Genomic DNA, 20,264 nt, shown 5'->3' with positions numbered 1-20,264 from the left:
GGACTTCCTTCCAGGCAGGGTGGATAAAAATCAATGATTTTTTAAAAATCAAAAATCAGATTTTTAAAAATTTAAATCGGATTCTTTTTTAAATTTAAATTGGATTTTTAAAACAAAATGCTTTAGGAGGAAAAATCTTTCTAAAGATAGTTTTCTATTTAAGTTACGTTATAGTCCAAAGGCTACTCATCAGGAAATAAGGATTTGTTTCAAGTTTTTCATGTGTGCTAAAACTCAGTCTAAGTTTTCTTTTTAAAAAAATGTTTAACCACATCAGTTAACAAACATGGATACAGATGCTATAATGTCATTCTTTTAGTTAAATAAATTGTTTAATTGTTATTAAGGAAATGATTATTTTTCTCCTTCCAAGTACAGCAGAAAAATTGTCCAAATATAAACAGTTAACTTATTAAACCTCACAATAATTTCATAATTGTATATGTATTTCTAATAGTATAACCAAATCAGTAATTTTTGATATAAATTGTAAATACTACTTATTATTCCAAAAACCTTCATCTGGTTGTAAATATTAAGATCATACCAGCAAGAAAGAGTCTTTCTGTAAAAAAATGATTTAAATCAAGTCTTACTGACTAGTGATTTAAATCATGATTTAAATCAATTTGATTTAAATCAAATCCAAATCAAATCCCCTGGGGCGGGGTCTGACAGCCTTTTATCTTTGTCGGGGTAGCGGCCGGTACTGATCCCCCGGCGACTCACCTCCCTGTCTCGCCTGAAGGCAAGCACTCCTCCTGCGAGTACTGAGGTCTCTCCTTCTCTCAGACCTTAGTCTCTGCAGCTCAGGAGACGTCGGTGGGTTACTAGACCCAGGGGCCGCCTCAGCCTCCCCTGACCAAACCGGTACTGGAGCAGCTGTAAGTGATGGCCCAGCTGAAGGCAACGAGGTAATCCCCGCATCTGGAGCCAGGGCAGGCTCAGGCCCCTGACTCAGCCCAGCTGGTGTTTGTTGCAGGTGAACCTGTGCAGACTGGGACTCTTCAGGATCAGGCCCCAGACTTGGTTCAGATGATGCCTGAGGCAAAGGATCCGGTGCAGACTGAGTCTCCTCTGGTTCCAAGTCTGAGCCTGAGTCCCAGGCCATTACACTCTTGGAGGTCACTTACACATCACCCCCCTCCCACCCAAGGACAGAAGATGATACAGACTTGCGTAAAATCTGCACATTGTAATGTATATAGAAAGATGCCAGCTTTAGAAATAATTATGATAATTTAGTTGGGGGGAGGATCCTCTGGCCCATGGGCCAAATTGAACCCACCTGGGATCCCAACTTGCCCCACAAAACCATTTCCACCAAAACATGCCCCCCTACCCCTCACCTGACATCATCAGGTATGGGGCAGCGAAGGATGTGGCCACAAACTTAACCATGAGTTTAAAGTGAGCTTGAAGAATCCGACTGCTCCTGCTGCAGTGGCAATTAGAATGATGGAAGATGGTACCGTTGAGAATTATCCACGCGAAATTTTGCTCTGAGCAAACTTCTGTCAGTTCTTTTAAAAAGAACCCCATAATAAATCCATTTGATTTCAGTCACACAATCAGGGTTGCGACTGTATCTGAACATGAAAGCTTTTGGTCGAACAGTACCATAGGGATTGAGATGGTGGGGCAACAAATCCCCTATCGGTACATAAATGCTCACTTATTTATTTATTCTTTAAAAACCCTCACCAACAGACGGCATCCGAATCAGGAAAGAAGTGGATGAAAAAAAAAATGGCCCAACATTAAAATTGGTGAAAAATAGAAGTGATTTGAAATCTATTGGGGAGGCTGGGCAACCACATTGAGTCTTGGATGAATGTTCCCTTGCATACTGGTGCAATGGAGACAAAACAGTAATAGATTTGTTTCTTAATGGGCGTGCCTAAAAAACCTGTTTAAAATTCCAACGTTGCATGAAGGAAGCATCTACAGTATAGAGATGCTTTCGCATTTCATTAAAAGGTATCATATTCTGTATTCTGTTGTTCAGTCAAGCACCAGTTATGGCCAAATCACACTCTGCAATACTAGAATATATTCCCCAATCAGCCCCAGTTCATATTAACTCATACTGTTGCAAGCTTTGGCAGTGTTGCTTGATTTCAAATAGGATTGCCAACTTTTGAATCAGCTGCTGCTGTCCCTTTATACCAGTGTTTTGATCTGTGGCTTACTCTCAAACCAGGGTTTAAACAAACCAGAGTTCCCAAAGTTCAAAGATCATAATGCCATGGCTTGTTTGAAACCAGTCTGTGAAGCTTATAATATCCATCTTGGGGTGTGAAACAGGAAATAAGGGGAGATGGAGCATGTCAGGCTGCCTCATGTAGTGGGAAACCATGCCTTCCAATCACAACTGAAAACAAACTTTGTGTGCGGCAGAAAAACAAAGCAAAGGCAGTTTGAAAATGGACAATGACAGACTGAGAGCTGGAGCTGCCTGAAGGAGGGATGCAACTATTGCTAATGGGGAATCCAAAACAGGATTAGCATTTATTCTGTCTGATGTAAATCTAATTGGTCTCAATATGCTATACTGGCATATTTGAAAATAACTAGAAATTACAAATACACCATAAATCTTCACTTTTTTTTATTGCAAGGAAACAGAGCAATAAGTGGCAAACCTCTCAAATTTCTTACTAGCAAGGGAAGTGGGGCACGCCACTCCCTTAAAAAAATACATTTTTAAAGAAGATGTTGAGTATTGTTAAAATAATTAGATAAGTTAGGAATGCTTACGGATACTTTGTGGGTTAATAACGTTGTTATTACTTAGTTATATAACACAATCATCAATATGCACGGCCCTCTACATAACAAGCACAATCAACCAACCAACCAAAAAAAGACAGGCTGTTAAACTCACAATAACAGGCATGGATGCGGAAACCTTTGGCTGGACTCCATATCCCATCAGTCCCGGTTAGCATGGCAAATGGAGAGGGTTGTTGGGAGCTGCAGTTCTGCAACATCCCAAGGGCACCAATTTCCCCTCTCTGAAATATCTGCTTATTTTACTGCATAAGCACACCAGCCCCCTCGGTAGCATTTCACATCTTAAAATGCATTTATTCCACGATCTGCATGACGATGTAATGCGTAGAGAGTTTGTTTCCATGGCAATCAGCTATTCCAATTTTCTTCTCTGAAATTACCCCCAATAACTTCTTTGTGAGGGGGGTGGGAAGTCATGTGTAACTTTGAATGCTAAGGGGAAGGATACATAAGATGGTGTACGATTAGCAAACTTTGTATCAAAAGCCATTGGTGAACTGTGGGGAATTCGTGTTATGCCCAAGAGAATGAAGACAGCTCTTGATTTCCTACAATGAAGACCATTTTGGAAGTCTTGCTTTGGAATGGAGTCCATGGTCTGAGAAAACATTTCCTGTGATGGCTTCTGTGTGGCTGTGGTAACATGCAAACTGGCTCTAAGCTCAGCGATGAATGTGTGTGAACTGTTTTTCTGAGACTCCCTGATATTGTGCCCATCCCAGTAGCCATCTGCCTCTGCCCTCTTTCGCAGTGCTGACTACAATGGTGTTATGAAAGGTGGCCAAGCCCTGCCCGTCACTCAGCTCATGTGCTTTGTCAGGAAAAAGAATGGTGAGGCTCCTTGAGAGCTTCCCATAATCATCTGTGAGATTCCCATAGGCTGAGAGAACAGGTTGCTGGGCTAGAGGGCCCTTTGACACTTCTTCTTATATTCTTGTGTAATGGCTGCTTGGTGATCCTTAATGAATGTCTGTGAGTGTTAAAAGATGGGTTCTTGGTACCTAAATCTCTGGAATATTCTGAGTATTTCCTGAGGCCCCTTGGCTTAATTGAATGAAGGCAGGTGTGTCTGTGAAAAGGAACAAAAGAGAAATTGCGCCTTGAGATTCAAGCTTGGAGTTGTAAGCAGAAAGCACCTGGAGATCTGATGTGGGGCAGTGAAAATGCTGTTTTGGGCATGTTTAGTTTGTCTCCATCCACGTTCTACATGCATATTTGTAAAGGAACTCAACTATTCAAAAATATCATGTCTCCAGTGTTCTCTGCTCCAAAGGAAACCAAACCCAGGTAAGCAGTACCACCACTCTTGTTCACACAGATTCCCCCTTTTCCACCTCATCCATCCATTGCTTGTACTTACAAGCCCCCTGACACGAGTCGATTCTATCCACGCATGGCATCCAGCAACCGCAGACCAACACAACTTGCACCCCAAATGGAAAGCAGGAAAGTGCACTATGTGCAGAGCAAATAATTCAATGAAGTTTCTGAAATCTGACATTATATCATCAAGTAATTAAGAAAGTAGAAGACTTTCCCAAAAAACGTGTGCCCATTTTAGAGACGGAAACATAACATTTAAGATTGATAGATGTAAATGAAGATTCTTATTAAAAAACAACAACTCTAAGAGACTATTACAGTTTTATTGCATTCTGAATTCAAGATGGTAGATTCTCCTCACCCTCTCAACTTTGGCAGGAGAGTGGGACCACCTACCTGCCAATCACCTTATGTTCTAATCACATTGGATGATTGAACTTTAACAGCTGACAAAGGAGGTCCCTGTAACTGCCCATCAGGGCCTACAGCAACTTCCTCTTAATGCTCCTTTAACTGGAGCATTTTTTTCTTTCTTTCCAAAGCAGAACTCTCTAATGCCACTCATCTTCAAGCACTGACAATCAGCTGATCATTGGTCAGCTGATCAATTTGCACTTTAAAGCTCAATCTGCTGACTGTTTGAGGCTTCAAAGCATCTTCCAATTCCGACCCCCCTTTGGCCCAGCCCTGTGTTTACGTGTCCCACACCTGATGTCAGGGTTGTGCCTTGGCCCAAATGGTCTGGTGGGCCAAATGGGGAGGCCTGGGGGAGCTAAACAGGCCTATGGATTGGCCACACCACTCCTATGATGGGGGACAAACAGAAGGGGAACTGAATGATCCTGATGGCTCACAAGTTACCAGATACGTTATTTAGTGCATTTCTATTCTGGCGATTTGCGCAAACATTTGAGGCGGTGTTCTTTCCTCCATGTCCCTTTTAGCCTCCTCAGAACAACCCTATGAAATTGTTTGGGTCGCAAGAGGAAGCCTGCCCCATGGCCACCCAAGTAAGCCTGACAGCCACCCAGTAAATTATGCCACCTTTGTCCCCTACTGCTGCGTTGTCCACACCACACCCAAAAGGCCACTTCCACCAGGTTCTTCCATGGCTCCTGCTCCCTATAAGAAGGGAACAGCTCACCTACCAGCTACGCCTTTCCCTGGCACTTTGGTTCTTCCGAGCAAACTTGCCTGGGATTGCTCGCGCTGCTCATTTCATGAGCAATCATTTCAGATCCGGAACATTTTGTACTGTACTCTGCATGCAAATACTTTCCGGGAGCGTCATTTCACCGGGGGAAGCATAACGACGAAGAGGCAACGCCGAGCTGAAGGGCTATAGGTTGACTAAGGGCTGCCTGCGAGAACACGCAGAGCTGACCCAGGAGTCTTGGCCTCTTGCAATGCATCAACTGCGCTTCGCAAGCAATCGCCACTCCCCCCTCCTGGTTGGGGACTTAAAAACAGATCCCAGTTCCCTCCCCCCCCACCAAAAAAGTAGGGTCTTCTCTCTCTCTTCCGTCTTCCCTTCCCGCCCCCACCTCCAAACTCCGAACTGCCCATTTCAGAGGTTATGAAACGCGCTCCGCAATGGCTGTTTCACAACAGGGGCGGGCCGAAGCCGGCAGCCAATGGAGCAGCTCTCCGGCTCCATCACATGGGGCTACTCCACATTTTATGTAATATTCGGGCCTTTTTTGTTGTTGTTTCATGTTTGTGCGCGCGCCTGTGTTCGGAAGGTAACCAAAGGGGTCGGTGCGGGGGGGGGGGGAAGCAATCTGGCGAGTGAGCAGGAAAAGAAAAGTGACCGATTGTGCTTTTTCTGTTTGCAAATCCTGCCGCCACGCTTCTCCCCTCCTGCTAACTCGCCCCAAGTTGACGCACGCGGAGAGGCGGCCGGTGCGCCCTGCATGAATCCAGAGGCGAGGGAGGAAATCGGATGCTTTTCGCTTCTCTCTCAGCCTCTTGGAAAGGGGAGCGGATGGGCAGCGCGTCGGCGAAGTGGCACGATCGCAGCAGGACCCGTCAGAAGAGTTTGAGGAGAAGGGGGCGGGTGGAGCTCGCACTTACACAAGCAACCTCCACTCCTCCCCGGCCGGCACCTCTCCAAAAAGTAACCTGCTCGCTTAGTTTCCGCGCAGACGCGGCAGAGGAGCGGCGGGTGGCGCGCTGCGAGCGAGCTTGACTTTTCCCCGGTCGTGGTGGGGACAAAGGGTCATCCTCCCCTGCGCCGCCGCCTCCCTCTGTTGTTTTTGTTTTGGTGTCTGTCTGGATGCATTGGAAAGCTTCTATGTCTCGGGCGACGAGGCTGAGCAGGCACCTCTTGGGTGAAAAGGGATGAAATAGGGGCAATAAAAAAGGGTGGGACGACGACCCGCAATAAACAAAGGAAAGTGAAAGCGGAAAGCTGCTCTCATTGCACCAGCTGCTGCTTCTCGATCCGTTGCAAAGTTCTCCAGAGTGCGCTCTGCGTGGGGAACCTCCGGGGAAGAGCGCTGCGCCTTTAAGAGCGAGCGAGCCACTCGGCTCGTGGTCTTGCCCCCCCCCCCCCCAAAAGCAGGAAGGTGAACCTCCCGGCCTTTTTGGGAAAGTGTCCCCGGTCGCTGCAGGAGGCTACTTCGCCACGCCAAGTTGCTCCCACGGGAGACTCGGCTTTCCAGGGAAATCCTCTTCCCACCCCCCGCCCCCGATTCCATCCCCGCACCTTTTCGATGCCGCTCTTCTTCAGAGGCGAGCGCCCTTCGCCCGTTGCCCTGGGAGGCACCCTTTAGCCAGCCCCGCTGCCTGCCTGCCCTCTCTCCGTGGCAGGAGCCATGGAGATTTTCCTGTGCGCCTTTTGCCAGCGGGCGCTGTGGGACCCAGTGACCGTGTCGTGCGGCCATACCTTCTGCAGAAGATGCCTCGGAGGAGACTTGCCCTCCAAGTGCCGGCTCTGTGGGGGGAAGTCCGTCCTGCTGGGATCGCGGACGGTGGCCTGCAACGTCCTGCTGTGTGACTTGTTGGAGAAATGCTTGGACAAAGGCACTCAAGTGGCCAGGCTGAAGACCGACTTGCAGGAGCTGCTGAGAAGCAGAGACTACCGGGCAGCGCTGAGGAGCGTGCAGAAAGGGGTCGCGCTGGGTAAGCGTTGCATGCCCCCAGAGATGCCTTATTGGGGACTGGGGACACTGACGGGTCTGGTGGGGGTGGAGGGGCAAGGCAGGTTAATAGGGGGGCTTTGACGGATTTCTTTCGGGAGTCTTGAATTTGAAGACACACACCCCGCCGTCGCCGGTTATGCAACTTGTCACCGTATCGCATTGTGTAAGCAGCGAGGGACAATCCTCGATAACAGTTTGTCGCCGAGTTCCTCGTTTCCTGCTCGTTGCAGGCAAGAGACTTTGCGGACACGGAGCCGCCTTCCGCGTATGCCACATATGCATGTCGCATTCTGCCAAAACAGCTCTTTACTTTTAATAATAATTAAAAAAAATATTAATGCAAACTTTTGGGAAGTTTGCTTCTCTTGCAACTTTTTATGCTGCGCGTGTGTCAAGGAGAAGAACACGTCCAGTGGCGATGGTGACATCAGAAAATTACTTATACAACGAGGGTTTGTTGGTTTGTCTTTTTATAGAAAAAAGCATGGCTTTGCCTTATATGGCAGGCACAGCCCTTTTATAGGGCACCTCGTGGGACCTTTGAAAAGCTGACCTATGCGAATTGTGCTGCCGGATTTGCTGGATCTCTTCAGGGGTGTGGGGAACATGTGGTCGCCTTTGGCTCCTCTTTGTGGGCACAGAACACAAAAATAAGATAGGGTAGGACATGGGAGTAGCCAGGATTTTTGTTAGGGGGGCAGGCCTTTTGTTGGGGGGGGGGAGAGAACCTCAGTTTCCTATGTACTTTTATGGAGTTTTTTTGATGGGGGCAGCTGCCCCCCCTTGGCTAAGCCCATGGGGTAGGACTTAGTCCTTTCTGAACTTACTAGGCAGTATGACTTGCCCAAGACAGTGTGGGGATTTGAACCCAGTACACGCTTTGCTGCACAAAATAAAAGTGTTGCGGGCAATGCTATTTCTTCACTGATCATACAGCTGGAAGGGACCACAAGGGTCATCTAGTCCAACCCCCTGCCACGCAGGAATCTTTTGCCTGATGTGGGGCTTGAATCCACAGTCCTGAGATTAAGAGTCTTATGGTCTATGGACTGTGCTATCCTTCCCTAGAGAAGACATACACTCCCTCTTTCACCTCATCATTTACATGCCCACTCCCCAAACTCAGGGAGTGTTGTGATTTCCACCCCAGGCTTTCTTTAAATAGTTGGCTGATAGGCAGAAATTCAACAGACTCCTGGTATAGAGAGGCAGTGAAAGAGAAAGCTGCACCTAATGAATTAGCATGACATTGTGTTGGGGGGGAGTAACCATCAAACTGAAGAGGGGGAAGCTGTCAAGTGGAGGCTGGATGAGCTTATTCCACTGTGCTAGGCTCACCTGTTTTATGAAACACCTGTGCTCTGCGTTTGAGTCATTGCAGACTCTGAGCTGGTGTTTTATAACAGGCTCTTAACAAATGAAGAATGATGTGAGGGCCTCAGCAATTCTGTAAAGAGATGAAGGTCTGAATCAGTGAAGCCTGTATGATCCAGCTGCTCTTGAATCCCACAAGCTCTAGGTCACCTCAACTTTGCCAACCTCAAAGGCAGTCCTCCTAGATTCCTCTTTAGGCTTATTCAGGAGGGAACATGTTGCAGGGTGCAAACAACTCTCTGGATAATATAGATTAAAGCTATAAGTCTATGCATGCTTACCTGGGAGTAAGCCCCATTGAACACAATGTGACTTGCTTCTGAGTAAACCTGCTTAGGATCTCACTGTTAAATCCTTTAATTTAGCACTTGGTTTTGGGGTGTGTGTGTGTGTGTTTATATAACACAGCACAAAGATTTCCATTTCTGTGACAGTAATCAGCGGTTAGCATAAAAGCTAGCCCTCACTTTGGGTCATGAATTTCTTGTCAGGACTTGCCTGTAAACAGCATGTTACGTTATTTATGTTTTGTAAATTCAGCAAAATATGCATGACCAGCAGTAGTCACAAGGATTCATTTAGGAATTAGCTGAACATTTATTCAGTTTATTATGGAGAGATTTATATTTCTTGTGTAGAATTCCAACTATATTCCTGGTTTTACAACAAGAAACTGATCTGAAATTAACCTTTAATTCCACCATGAGCTATAGTACTGGATTCACTTTTGTGTCTGTAACCATTTAAACCACTCTCCCAAACAGCTTAACGACTTGTTTGTCACAAAATACCTTTATTCTTCTATGGTATTTGCATATAGATAGACAGTGTGTGTGAGAGAGAGACTTTCCTGAAAAGGCTGGTCCAGATCAGTGATTTTTTTATTCAGTTGTAAAATCCTCACCCTTTCTGTCAAACTTCTAGCATGAAAAGCTGACTGCGTAGTTTGTTGGAGTCAGTTTGGGTTATCACATTTTTCTTCTGGAGACACTGTGCCTTTGACAGCCACGCAGGAGGCAGATATTCAAGAGGTGCAGCTCTCCCAACCACTGTCTTTGTGCTAGGAGGGTTTTTGCAAGTTCACTTTCTGCTTGTTGCTTTGCTAGTAACGGTTTAGAGACTTGGTCAGGAAAATAAGGCAGCCCTATGTATTTAGTTAATATTGCCTGTATGATAGAAAGTGCCCTTTCTTCAGCTCAGAGCAACAATTTAATGCATTTCACAACAGACAAGAGCTTCCTTATGGAAACTCACCAAACTGGCATTCTGTTGTTTTCAGAGCCACATTTATTGCTCTATTCATCTTCACGTCATAATTTCTTTCTATTATTGCTTTGGTTTGTGAAAGAAACAGCATGCAATAAAATCCAGGGAAATTGAAACCTTTTCTTTTTAGGCTAGTTTAATGTTTCTCCTCTTCAAAATTATGATTGCTAGGACTCCCACCTCAGTCAAATATTTTCCAGTAGACTCAACTTAAAACAAACCTTTGGGATCTTCTCTGCCTTTAGCAGCAATCCTTTACACAATTACCTGCGAGTAAGCTGCACCAAATTTAAGTGGGTTAGAAATAGGTTCCTACCAATCCCATGTTTTAGTATAATCCTAAACATGATTTCCGAAGTCTGAAATGGATTGTGAACAATATTATTTTGATTCATTAAATTTCCATCTTGCCCTTCCTTGAAAAAGAGCCCAGGGTGGCAAATAGCAATGTAGTAAAACAATAGAATTAAAAAATGAAATAAAGCCTGTTTAAAACATTAAGGACGAGAGCATATGCAAACATCAAGTAGAGTTTTACATACAATAGTTAAAGGGCAAAGGAATCTCTTCTTCTGGAGTTGGTGCCATTGGAAGAAGGTTCTGGGGCTCAGAAAACAGGAAGAAGCATTTTTGGTCCCTGTTTCCTTAAAACTACCTTGACATGGCTGCCACACAAGAGGGAGAAGAGGGGCCTTAGCAAGTCAAGACAGAGGCTGGTGGACCCTCCACAGCAGAAACACCATGGAACTACAGTAGGGAACCCCTCCAACAGAACAGTTACTTTAAAATAAATAAGTGATTATATCCAACTTTTTTTTAAAAAATGGAACGTTGTTTGTTTCCTCACCAAATGTTTAGGAGTGATGGAGATGCATAAGCTATAATTATGTGGGAACACAGGGTAACTGGAGAGAAATGGTATTGGTCTGGGATGTGCTCAATGCAGCCCCCTTGTGTTCTTCATAATTCTCTTAGACAGAGACTGTTTAAGCAATTTAATCTTGGTCCACATTTTGAACAGTGCATCAGCCACCTATCCAGCAACCCGTCTTCAATCATATCAAATAATTTAAGACCCTCAACCCTTTATTTACACACACAAGAAGACCTGGATACAAAACAGAACAGTTGAACATCAGGTGTAGATGTTGGGTGGGAGACAGGTGAAGAAACAGCAATTGATTAATATGACATGTGGCAAGACCCTAAACTCAGGCTGTTTTTTTCTTCATATTGCAATCTTCATACAAGCAGAAGGTTGTGATGTCCCACGTGTGACAAAACAGGTGAGCAAGCAGGTGAAAGAGTGCAGCTCCACTTACAAGTTAGATCTATATTTATAATCTTCTCGCCTACAGTAGCTTTAGGATAGGGATGAGGTACCTGTGATCTTCCAGCTGCAGGTGATGCTGGGCTCATCAGCCTCAGCCAGCGTAGCTGATGGCCAGGGACCATGGGAGTTGAAGTCCAACAACATCTGGAGAGCAAGGTACCCCATCCCTTCTTTAGGTGGCTGTCACGAGCTGCCCCCCCCATATAATGCCCCTGTAGGAAGGCCTTGGCTTGAAGCTGTACTTTAGAAACAGGATGCTCTAGCAAAGGGACATATGAGAAATGGCAGAATGTAGCCACTAGAAATGGGAAGGAATCTTATACTTCACCTCAAGCAGCAAAATGTCTTGAACCTGTCACCAAAGTTATACAACTGCTGCTTGTGCCTCCGAGTCTCTTGCCACTAAGCAATACCATCCACACAAGATACCAAGCCACCTCAGATTGTTCTAACACAATCCAGACTTCACTGTGTCACAGGCAGAAAGCAAGAACTGAAAGCACACGCAGTGCAGATAACAAGTTGAGCTTGACTATAAACTCACTTCAAATCACCTCTCTCTTGCGCTCATGTTGTCAGCATTCTGTCGAGCATTTAGAAGACACCAACCCATTTTACAGATGGATAGTGCAGAGATAGAGATGATTTCCCCAGCACAGCGGGTGAATCTATGGTGGAATACTCGAGCACAACAAACACTAGATCTTGCTGAGCCTGGCTATGGCATAACTTTTTAGTAGAGCATGCTGTGGATCAGGTCTGTAGGGCTATGTAAGAATAGCCCATAAACTGTTAATGGGCCTGAAGAAGCCTGGCAGTAATCTGGCAAACTGACACAGTCCTAAATTCTGTGCATCCGCTCTTGGCATGTGGCTAGTCATCACCAAGGCCCCAGACAGGAGACAATGTGGCAATCTTAAGTAAAAGAGTTGGATTCTGCAAAGCATGGTGCTGCTTGCAGAAGTAAGGCGCAGAGTTGTTTGAGCGGTGATCCAGATTATACTTGACACAAAGCAAGAGTGGTGCTCAGATTTAATTGCTTATTATATAGTCTTATTATATAATGTGCCTTTTCCCCTGACGAGACTCAAGGCCGCTTGCAGAATCTGTACCTTGCTACCGGGTTGCCTTTAGACTGCTTTTTCATGTATATACTCTTATTATATAATGTGCCTTTTCCCCTGATGAGACTCAAGGCCACTTGCAGAATCTGTACCTTGCTACCGGGTTGCCTTTAGACTGCTTTTTCAGTCAACCAAGTGGGACAAAATGAACAGTCTCTCCACTACTTCCTCTTCCATCTTATCACCTAGGTTCAAAGACCCAACTGAAAGAAGACATACTTGGGTGCTGTGAAGATGCAGCAATGTACCCACCACCTTAGCCCAGTCCATACAACCCCTTACAATGTTGCTTGGCTAGGAAATGGCAAAGGCACTTAAATATTTTGTGCAAGGCAAAGGCTTGGCGAAGGCCTTAAAGATACAGGAAAGCCACAGGTTAGCCTTCCCTGCTATTATCCAAAAGGGATTTAAGGCAAGGATAAGGATATTATTGTCTGCGGAGTCCAGGGCAAACTTTCTCTTGCTCCCACTAAAAAGTATTTTATGCAACAACATGCCCTCAGGGAACCTGTATTTGGCATCTGAAGGGGAAACCTGTGAGCCATGGAAGCTGGGAAAGTGCTGCATTTGTTTGTTATGCTTGTTTTTTTTATCAATTCTTTATAAGAACAGAATGTACAGTCATTGGATAATGCAGACATAAGTGGTGAGCATTAACAAAATAACTAGGGCATATGCCACTAAAAGGTATTTTGATCGGTCAGAAGCTGTAGATTGTTAAAATATTCACGAATGATAGACGTCTTGAAACACCAAGCAAAACAGTATCGAGGCAAAGCTTACTGCATTTTCCAAATGACTTCCTCCTCCCTCCTATTTTTCTCAGCCTTGAAGACTGTGCCTGCCTCCTCCTCTGGTCATTTTCACTTGTTCAGTGAACAAGGTCTGAAGGTCTGAACACATTTGTGTGTGTGTGGGGGGGGGGAACTAGCTGTCATAACTAGTACCTGCTGTTAGTCTTATCCTTCATGAATTCATCTAATCCCCCTTTAAAGGCATCCAAGATGGCAGCCATCACCATGTCTACACATAATGTGTATTTGCAGAGATCCTGCCTCTTGTAGAATTCCTGATTTTGTTTGAGGAACCATGCACTATACATTCAAAGTGGAATCATTCTGCTTTAAACCATTGTCACTTCCCCATATGAATGCTTGTTTAAGGGGGCCGAAAGTTGTTAGGCAATCCCTCTTTTTCTCATAGAGCTGCAATTCCCTCAATTAAGATTGTCGAACCATTCTTGAGAATCGTAGCTCTGTGAGGAGAATAGGGGTCTCCTAACCACCCCCAGCACCCTTAACAAACTTCACTTCCCAGAACTCTTTGGGGGAAGCAATGGCTGTTTTAAAGTGCCATGATACTGCTTTAAATGTTTAGTGCAGGTGGGATTTAACTATGCAGGCAGCCTTCAGATGCGTAAGGGAGAGGCCAGGAGCTGGGACAGTAGGTGTGATCCTGATTCCCCCTTTCTCCATATGTTCACTAAACACGGGAAGGGAACTTCTCTTCAACGCATGACCATGAATAGTGGCAGTTTGTACCCTGTTCCCTACTGTTTGCATTTCTGGCTGGCCTAGGATCGATGGAGTTTGGCATGAGAATGAGGTGTGGGCTCTCAGTCCCCATCTCCATGCATCATACATTTGTATGAGAGTAGGTCCTCTCCCAGATCATCTGTCCATCACATGCTTACTATGTACACGGCTTCCTTATGTAACTATTATTTCTGCATTTGCTGCATAATCAAAGCTTGTCCCCCCAACTCCAAAATATACATTAGGAGCAACACTTGATAAGATCTGTGGGTTCTACAGTGGGGTAGTGTGATAAGTTCTTAGAAGCGCTGGCAGCTCATGGCTTACTCTAAGGATCTTTGTCATCTTGCGATTGTTGGGTTCCGCCAGAAAAGGGTTGATCGTGATGAATTTCAACCTTCCAGCTCTGAAAGCATTCCAGCGCACTTTGTTTAGCAACTGACTCTGGGATGATTTCATTGCAGGTTTCCAGATTTAAAGTTAGACACGAGGGTCAGAGTTTAGCTAATTTATGTAAGGGGAGAATGTGACCCGCAGCTCACGGCAAGCAGGCTCCCTGTGCTCCGTGGTTCTCATTCTTTCAACATCTCTGCAATGGAAACTGTTGTTGTGTAATCACTTTTCTGCAGCACTGATAGATGAATCACTGCTGCAGTACTGATAGGTGAATCACTACAGCAAAGGCAGCCCTGTGGTGTTTTTTCTTTTTTTAATTGTGGAAATGTACTGGCTGGGGACGGAGGGGTGGGTGGGCTGTTGACAGTCCAAGAACCATGTAGGCTACCAGTTTTAATTCCTCCCCTCTGAGGTAAAATAAGCACAGCTGCATCACTCTAACTCAAAAGCCAGTAGGTCCTGTCATTAAACAAACTGAATTGAGTGACCGTGTCAGATTCTGCTGAACTGCACAAGAGCATGCTTTTCAAATGAGGGTTTTTGGGCATGAATCTGTACAAAGAGAAGATTATCTGAGATACAGTTCAGATGTTTTATTCTAAATAAGGCTTAAACGTGGAATCTTAGAGTTGGAAGAGACCCAAAGGTAATCTAGTCCAACCCTCTGCAATGCAGGAATCTTAGCTAAAGCACCCGTACTGATGGGGGGGCAAATAAGATGCTGCTATAAACTGAGGGATGTAGACTATATGAGCTTTCTCCCAACCCTGGTAGAATCCTATGTTCATTAATTATAATAATCAATGTTATTTCTATATCATTATCTTTTTTTAAAATCATTTTTATTTGCTTTTACAAATGTAAATTGATTACAATACCAAATACATATCCATAAAATGAGATTTCTCTGAATCTTGAGACTCCCCCCCCCTCCATGGGTCCAACTGCATATTATTTCATAGTCTATGTCTTGTATCTATCCATAATGTCCATAGTATTTGTTACATTACAAGTGGGATTAAAATCCTGCTAATGTTTTCATCTGCTTACAGTAGTCTCCTAAATAAATTACAAACTTTTCCAATTCTTTCTTGAATTTCTTGTCTGCTTGTTCTCTGAGTTTCCCTGTCAGCTTTGCCATTTCAGCATAGTCTAACAGCTTAGTTTGCCATTCCTCTCTGGTAGGGAATTTCTTTCGCATTATCAATACACATAGCACCTCTTTAAAACTTGTGGACTTTCATTTCTCTCTAAATAAATGCTGATTTCCATCCCACACCTCTGGTGTAGATTTGTTTTTTATTTATTTACCTTAAGGCATTTGTAGCCAGCTTTTCCCTCCAAGGAGATCAATGCAGCATCAGTAGCAGATGGGCATGGTGGGGCAAAGGTGCTTATGTGACCTCCTGGCAGGTGAGTCAGTGCTGCTTACCAGGGTTTTGGGGAAGGCAGTGCAAACGCAGCAGCAGGAGACTGGAGTGCTGTATAGGCTCTGCTGGCGCATTTGCCCCACACTGACCTTATAGTGCCTGTGCCTCACCTCTTCCTGTAAGCAACCATGACTCATCTGCCAGGAGGTTAAGGAAGCCACTCTTGCCCCACCACGCCATTTGCTACTGGTAGCAAAATATTAAAATCTGGGAGCAAAAAATAAAATAATATGAGTAAAAAGGTAAAGGGACCCCTGACCATTAGGTCCAATAGCAACCATATTAAATAGAGACCTCAAACAATACAGAGTGTTGCGTCTGTGAGTATAACCACAGATAGAATTCTGCGTTGCAGGAGGATGGACTAGATGATTCTCAGAAATTGGGGATGTCTATTCCTGTCTTGCATTTGTAGTCCTATACATATGTACTCATAAATAAGTCCCGTTGAGTTCAATGAGGCTTTCCCCATGTAAGTGTGTACCAGATTGCAGCCTTAATCTGTGATGGGAATTATTTTGGGCTGTGCCACACAGAACCTTCATCTCCAGTTCCTCATTCCAACTTCCCCTCCTACTGCAACTTCAGATCTGGAAAATGTGTGTGTGTGTGTGTGTTGGAAGGAAACATCACTTTAAAGATTTTATAGATAGCTGGATTGTATATGTAGTGAATGGGTTTTGGAGATGATGGGATTTGAGACTAGGTTAGGAGCAAACTGAAGTCACCCAACAAGCCCATCATCTCAAGCCTTTCGATGTCTGCTTGTGCAGTGGTTTCTAATCCCCAAAACTTACCCAGATGAACCACAACGCACTGGAAGTTAACAGTCTAGCTAGTATTTACTACTACTACTACTACTACTACTACTACTACTACTACTTATTAATTAAATTTCTGTACCACCCTTCATCCAAGAACAACAGGGTGGTTTACAATATAAATACACAAAAAATACATACCATAGTAACAAACAAAAGCAACACACACAGTTTTAAAAAAAGTATGTCACCTTTGATTAACTTGGGAGCAGGGTGGATAAAAATCAATGATTTAAAAAAAATAAATAAAAAATTCAGAATTTTAAAAATTTAAATCGTATTTTTTTTTATTTAAATTGGATTTTTAAAATAAAGTGCTTTTGGAGGAAAAATCTTTCTAAAGATAGTTTTCTATTTAAGTTACATTATAGTCCAAAGGCTATTCATCAGGAAATAAGGATTTGTTTTAAGTTTCTCATGTGTGCTAAAACTCAGTCTAAGTTTTCTTTTAAAAAAATTGTTTAACCACATCAGTTAACAAACATGGATACAGATACTATAATGTTATTCTTTTAGTTAAATAAATTGTTTAAATTGTTATTAAGGAAATGATTATTTTTTCTCCTTCCAATAAAGTACAGCAGAAAAGTTGTTCAAATATAAACAGTTAATTTATTAAACCTCACAATAATTTCATAATTATGTGTCAATGTATTTCTAATAGTATAACCAAATCAGTAATTTTTGATATAACTGTAAAAACTACTCTGAAAATTTATTATTCTAAAAATGAAACCTTCATCTGGTTGTTAATATTAAGATTATGCTAGCAAGAATGAGTCTTTCTGTAAAAGCTACTAGCTACTGACTAGTGATTTAAATTATGATTTAAATCAATTTGATTTAAATCAAATCCACCCTGCTTGGGAGTGCAAGAATTTGTGGAGCAGGTGAATAACCTGTGGCTCCCCAGATATTTCTTGACTATAGCTCCCATTGGCAAGGGCTGATGGCAGTTGGGAGTCCAAATAGATCCCAGGTCCCCCACTTCTGGCACAGAGATTTACCTTGACTACTGCTTTGCTAGCAACGGTTCTGAAGTGTCCTGCTTCTGCCTGTAGCTCCCGATGATCTTATGCTGAGACTATGCCGATCAGAGGTGTATGTGGCTTTGCAGCAATACCAAGATGCCCTGGAGGATTTGGAGGTGCTGTGCAGGCAAAAGCCAGAAGAGAGTGAGGTGAGTTGAATGTGCAGTTTGATGTTGTTGCCCCGGACAAGCATCTGTATTTGCCCACAGGCAAGCCATGAATGTGATGGAACTGTGTTCTGTAATAGGCTGAGTGTGCAAGTGAGATACTGTAGCCCTGGAATCAGGTGAAAAGGGAGCAGTTAATTAATGGGCAACCCTTTGCCAAGTTGCCAGGCTTAATGATGTTGAATCTACTAAGCTTATTAGAATGATTCAAATGATCCTCCTCCTCCTCTCTCCCTTCCTCCCTGGCTACCGAAAGCCAAAAAAGATGAATTCCTCACTACTTCTGGAATATTCACAGACTCTGGCGAGGTTTTGGAAGGAAGACATTCTGTACTTGAGGAACAGCCGCCAAGATTGCCTCCCAGGTCACTGTTACTGTCAAAATTTGGTAGCCAGACAGTAAACTTAAGAAAGTGTTACCAGAATACTTTATGGTGCTTGAATTATTGGGTGCCAGAGAAGAGGAGTGGCATTTCAGTCTATAACAAAAAAGAACAACAACCACCACCCAAAACCCAAAACCCCTCTTGAGCATCTAAGCTCCATGAAATGGCATCCTTAAAAGATCTGTTGTACTGTTTGATGTTTGTATATGTAAGTTTGCTTTGACAACGTCTCTGGTAATTTCTCTTTCCCCGGAAGTGCACATGTTCATATGTTAGATGACTGAAAACCTCATCAACTGGAGCACTGATTTTTGAGAATGGTATTTGACTATTGTTCTATAAAGTATTATTATTATTAGTATACATCCCATCTATAGCTCTCAGGGTGGTTCACAACATAAAATACATGATAGAAACAAGAACATATACAGTCGTACCTTGGAAGTTGAATGGAATCTGTTCTGGAAATCCGTTCGACTTCCAAAATGTTCAGAAACCAATCAGAAGCTGCAGAAGCCCCATCGGACATTCTGTTTCCAAAAATATTTCGAAAACCAGAACGGTCACTTCAGGTTTATGGCGTTTGGGAGCCAAAACTTTCAAGAACTAGGCTTTTCGAAAACCAAGGCAAACCAATAACCACCCCCTCTGCTGCAGAAGTAGGCTCTTGCCAGAGTAGGTAGCAGACATGCATCCCATGATGAAGGGAGAGCTTTTCTTGTGTCTTTTGTAAGGAAACTTTTGGATCCATGATTGTGACGTAGCATCTGTGTAATTGCTGTAAGGTACCTCTGTACCTTCATGGATCACTGCCTTGCTGTGGCGAAGCAGAATAACTCAGAGAAGCTATGAGCTATGCCGTGCAGGGCCACCCAAGATGGACAGGTCATAGTGGAGAGCTTTGGCCAACCGTGATCCGCCTGGAGCAGGAACCGGCAAGCCAGTCCAGTATCCCTGCCAAGAAAACTCCATGGACAAAGACAACAGGCATATAAAACAACAACAACAACCTCTGTACTCTGTATATGCTACAGATTTTTCCCTTTGCAGCCCAACTTGAACTGAAGCTACAGCGAATAATTTGGAGCACGCAGTGTGCAATGCTAATTCTTCCTTTGAATCACCTGATATCATGTGACTTCATGCGATCTGACAGATGGGTGGAGCTGTTCGTTTGTCAAAGTAGCCCACAGGGGATGAGGAAGTTTCGGATCTGGCCCATTAGCCAGATCCTGCTTCCCCATCTTTCTGCTAAACCCACAGTATCAAGAAGGGTTAGATAGATCATCCAGGAAATTCCTACTGTCTTCAAATTGCCAGGAGAAAACAGATAGCACAGGTCTAGCATCGGAGAGCAGAAACAAATGTGTTCACTTGCTGCACTGTGAATCTAACTTCTGAATTGCCAGCACATCGCCTGTAGCCATGGTACAGCTGTTCATTGGTAATCCTAAACGTAGAACATTCCTGGCGGCTTTGTTGGGTAGATCTTCTTCGGAAACACACTAACCAAATCTGTCAATGAAGCATTAGGTTTCAAGGATAGAATGTAAACACTGCATTATGTTAATTGGTTCATCTGTCAATCCTCGTTAAACTCGGTGTGCCTAGACAACTCTATTGGGTTGAAAGAAAAACAGCACCCCACCCCAAGGACTTGTCTGGCTTCCTGTCATACACAATCTTCATTCATTCAGTCAGTCTCATAGCTTGTCTGCCAGCAAATTAATAAGGCAGAAGCTATGAAGAAGCTGGAATTCCTGCAGCGAGCACAAGTTGCGGTGGTGAGCTGAACTGATGAAGCTGGCAAGGTAAAGGTGTTCGGTTTCTTTAATTGAAACAATACACAGATCAGAAGCATCAGGACAACTTTCAGAGAGAGAAGCAACGATTAGTGTGAAATGGCATTAGAATAAAATAATTCATCCGTTGGTTGGGGGTAGGTGAGATTTTCCATGGTCTCGGAATGGGTGACAAGGCTTGTAAAAGTTGATAAGAATTAAAATGGTCTCGAAGTAGAATTCCCTTTTCCCATATGAATAGAATAGAATAGATTCTTTATTGTCATTACACAAGTGCAACATTGCACAAGTGCAACGAAATTGGATGCCATCCCTTAATAATGAGTCTACCCTGCTG

The 20,264-nt window shown here is 43.8% G+C and overlaps 1 protein-coding gene and 1 long non-coding RNA gene across 3 annotated transcripts in view; one reads left to right on the top strand and one right to left on the bottom strand.

Annotated features, from left to right (window-relative positions):
* The window catches only part of LOC144326977 (uncharacterized), a 35,769-nt gene extending 28,673 nt beyond the window's left edge, over positions 1-7,096 (bottom strand). The window contains exons 1-2 of the long non-coding RNA XR_013391930.1: positions 7,007-7,096; positions 2,888-3,228 (exon numbers count right to left, since the gene is read on the bottom strand). This is a non-coding gene — a long non-coding RNA (uncharacterized LOC144326977). The remainder of the gene's footprint in view (positions 1-2,887; positions 3,229-7,006) is intronic.
* The window catches only part of LOC114591378 (LON peptidase N-terminal domain and RING finger protein 1-like), a 31,550-nt gene continuing 17,120 nt past the window's right edge, over positions 5,835-20,264 (top strand). Inside the window, exons 1-2 of one of the 2 annotated variants that reach the window (XM_028718329.2) lie at positions 5,835-7,242; positions 17,603-17,721. In XM_028718329.2, coding sequence (XP_028574162.2) covers positions 6,936-7,242; positions 17,603-17,721 — 426 coding nt within the window. In that variant the 5' untranslated portion in view covers positions 5,835-6,935. The remainder of the gene's footprint in view (positions 7,243-17,602; positions 17,722-20,264) is intronic. The other variant, XM_028718327.2, reaches the window with a different exon arrangement.

This window comes from Podarcis muralis, chromosome 2, assembly GCF_964188315.1.
Source record: "Podarcis muralis chromosome 2, rPodMur119.hap1.1, whole genome shotgun sequence".
In the NCBI taxonomy this organism is placed as follows: domain Eukaryota; kingdom Metazoa; phylum Chordata; class Lepidosauria; order Squamata; family Lacertidae; genus Podarcis; species Podarcis muralis.
This window is presented reverse-complemented; position numbering and strand designations above follow the sequence as displayed.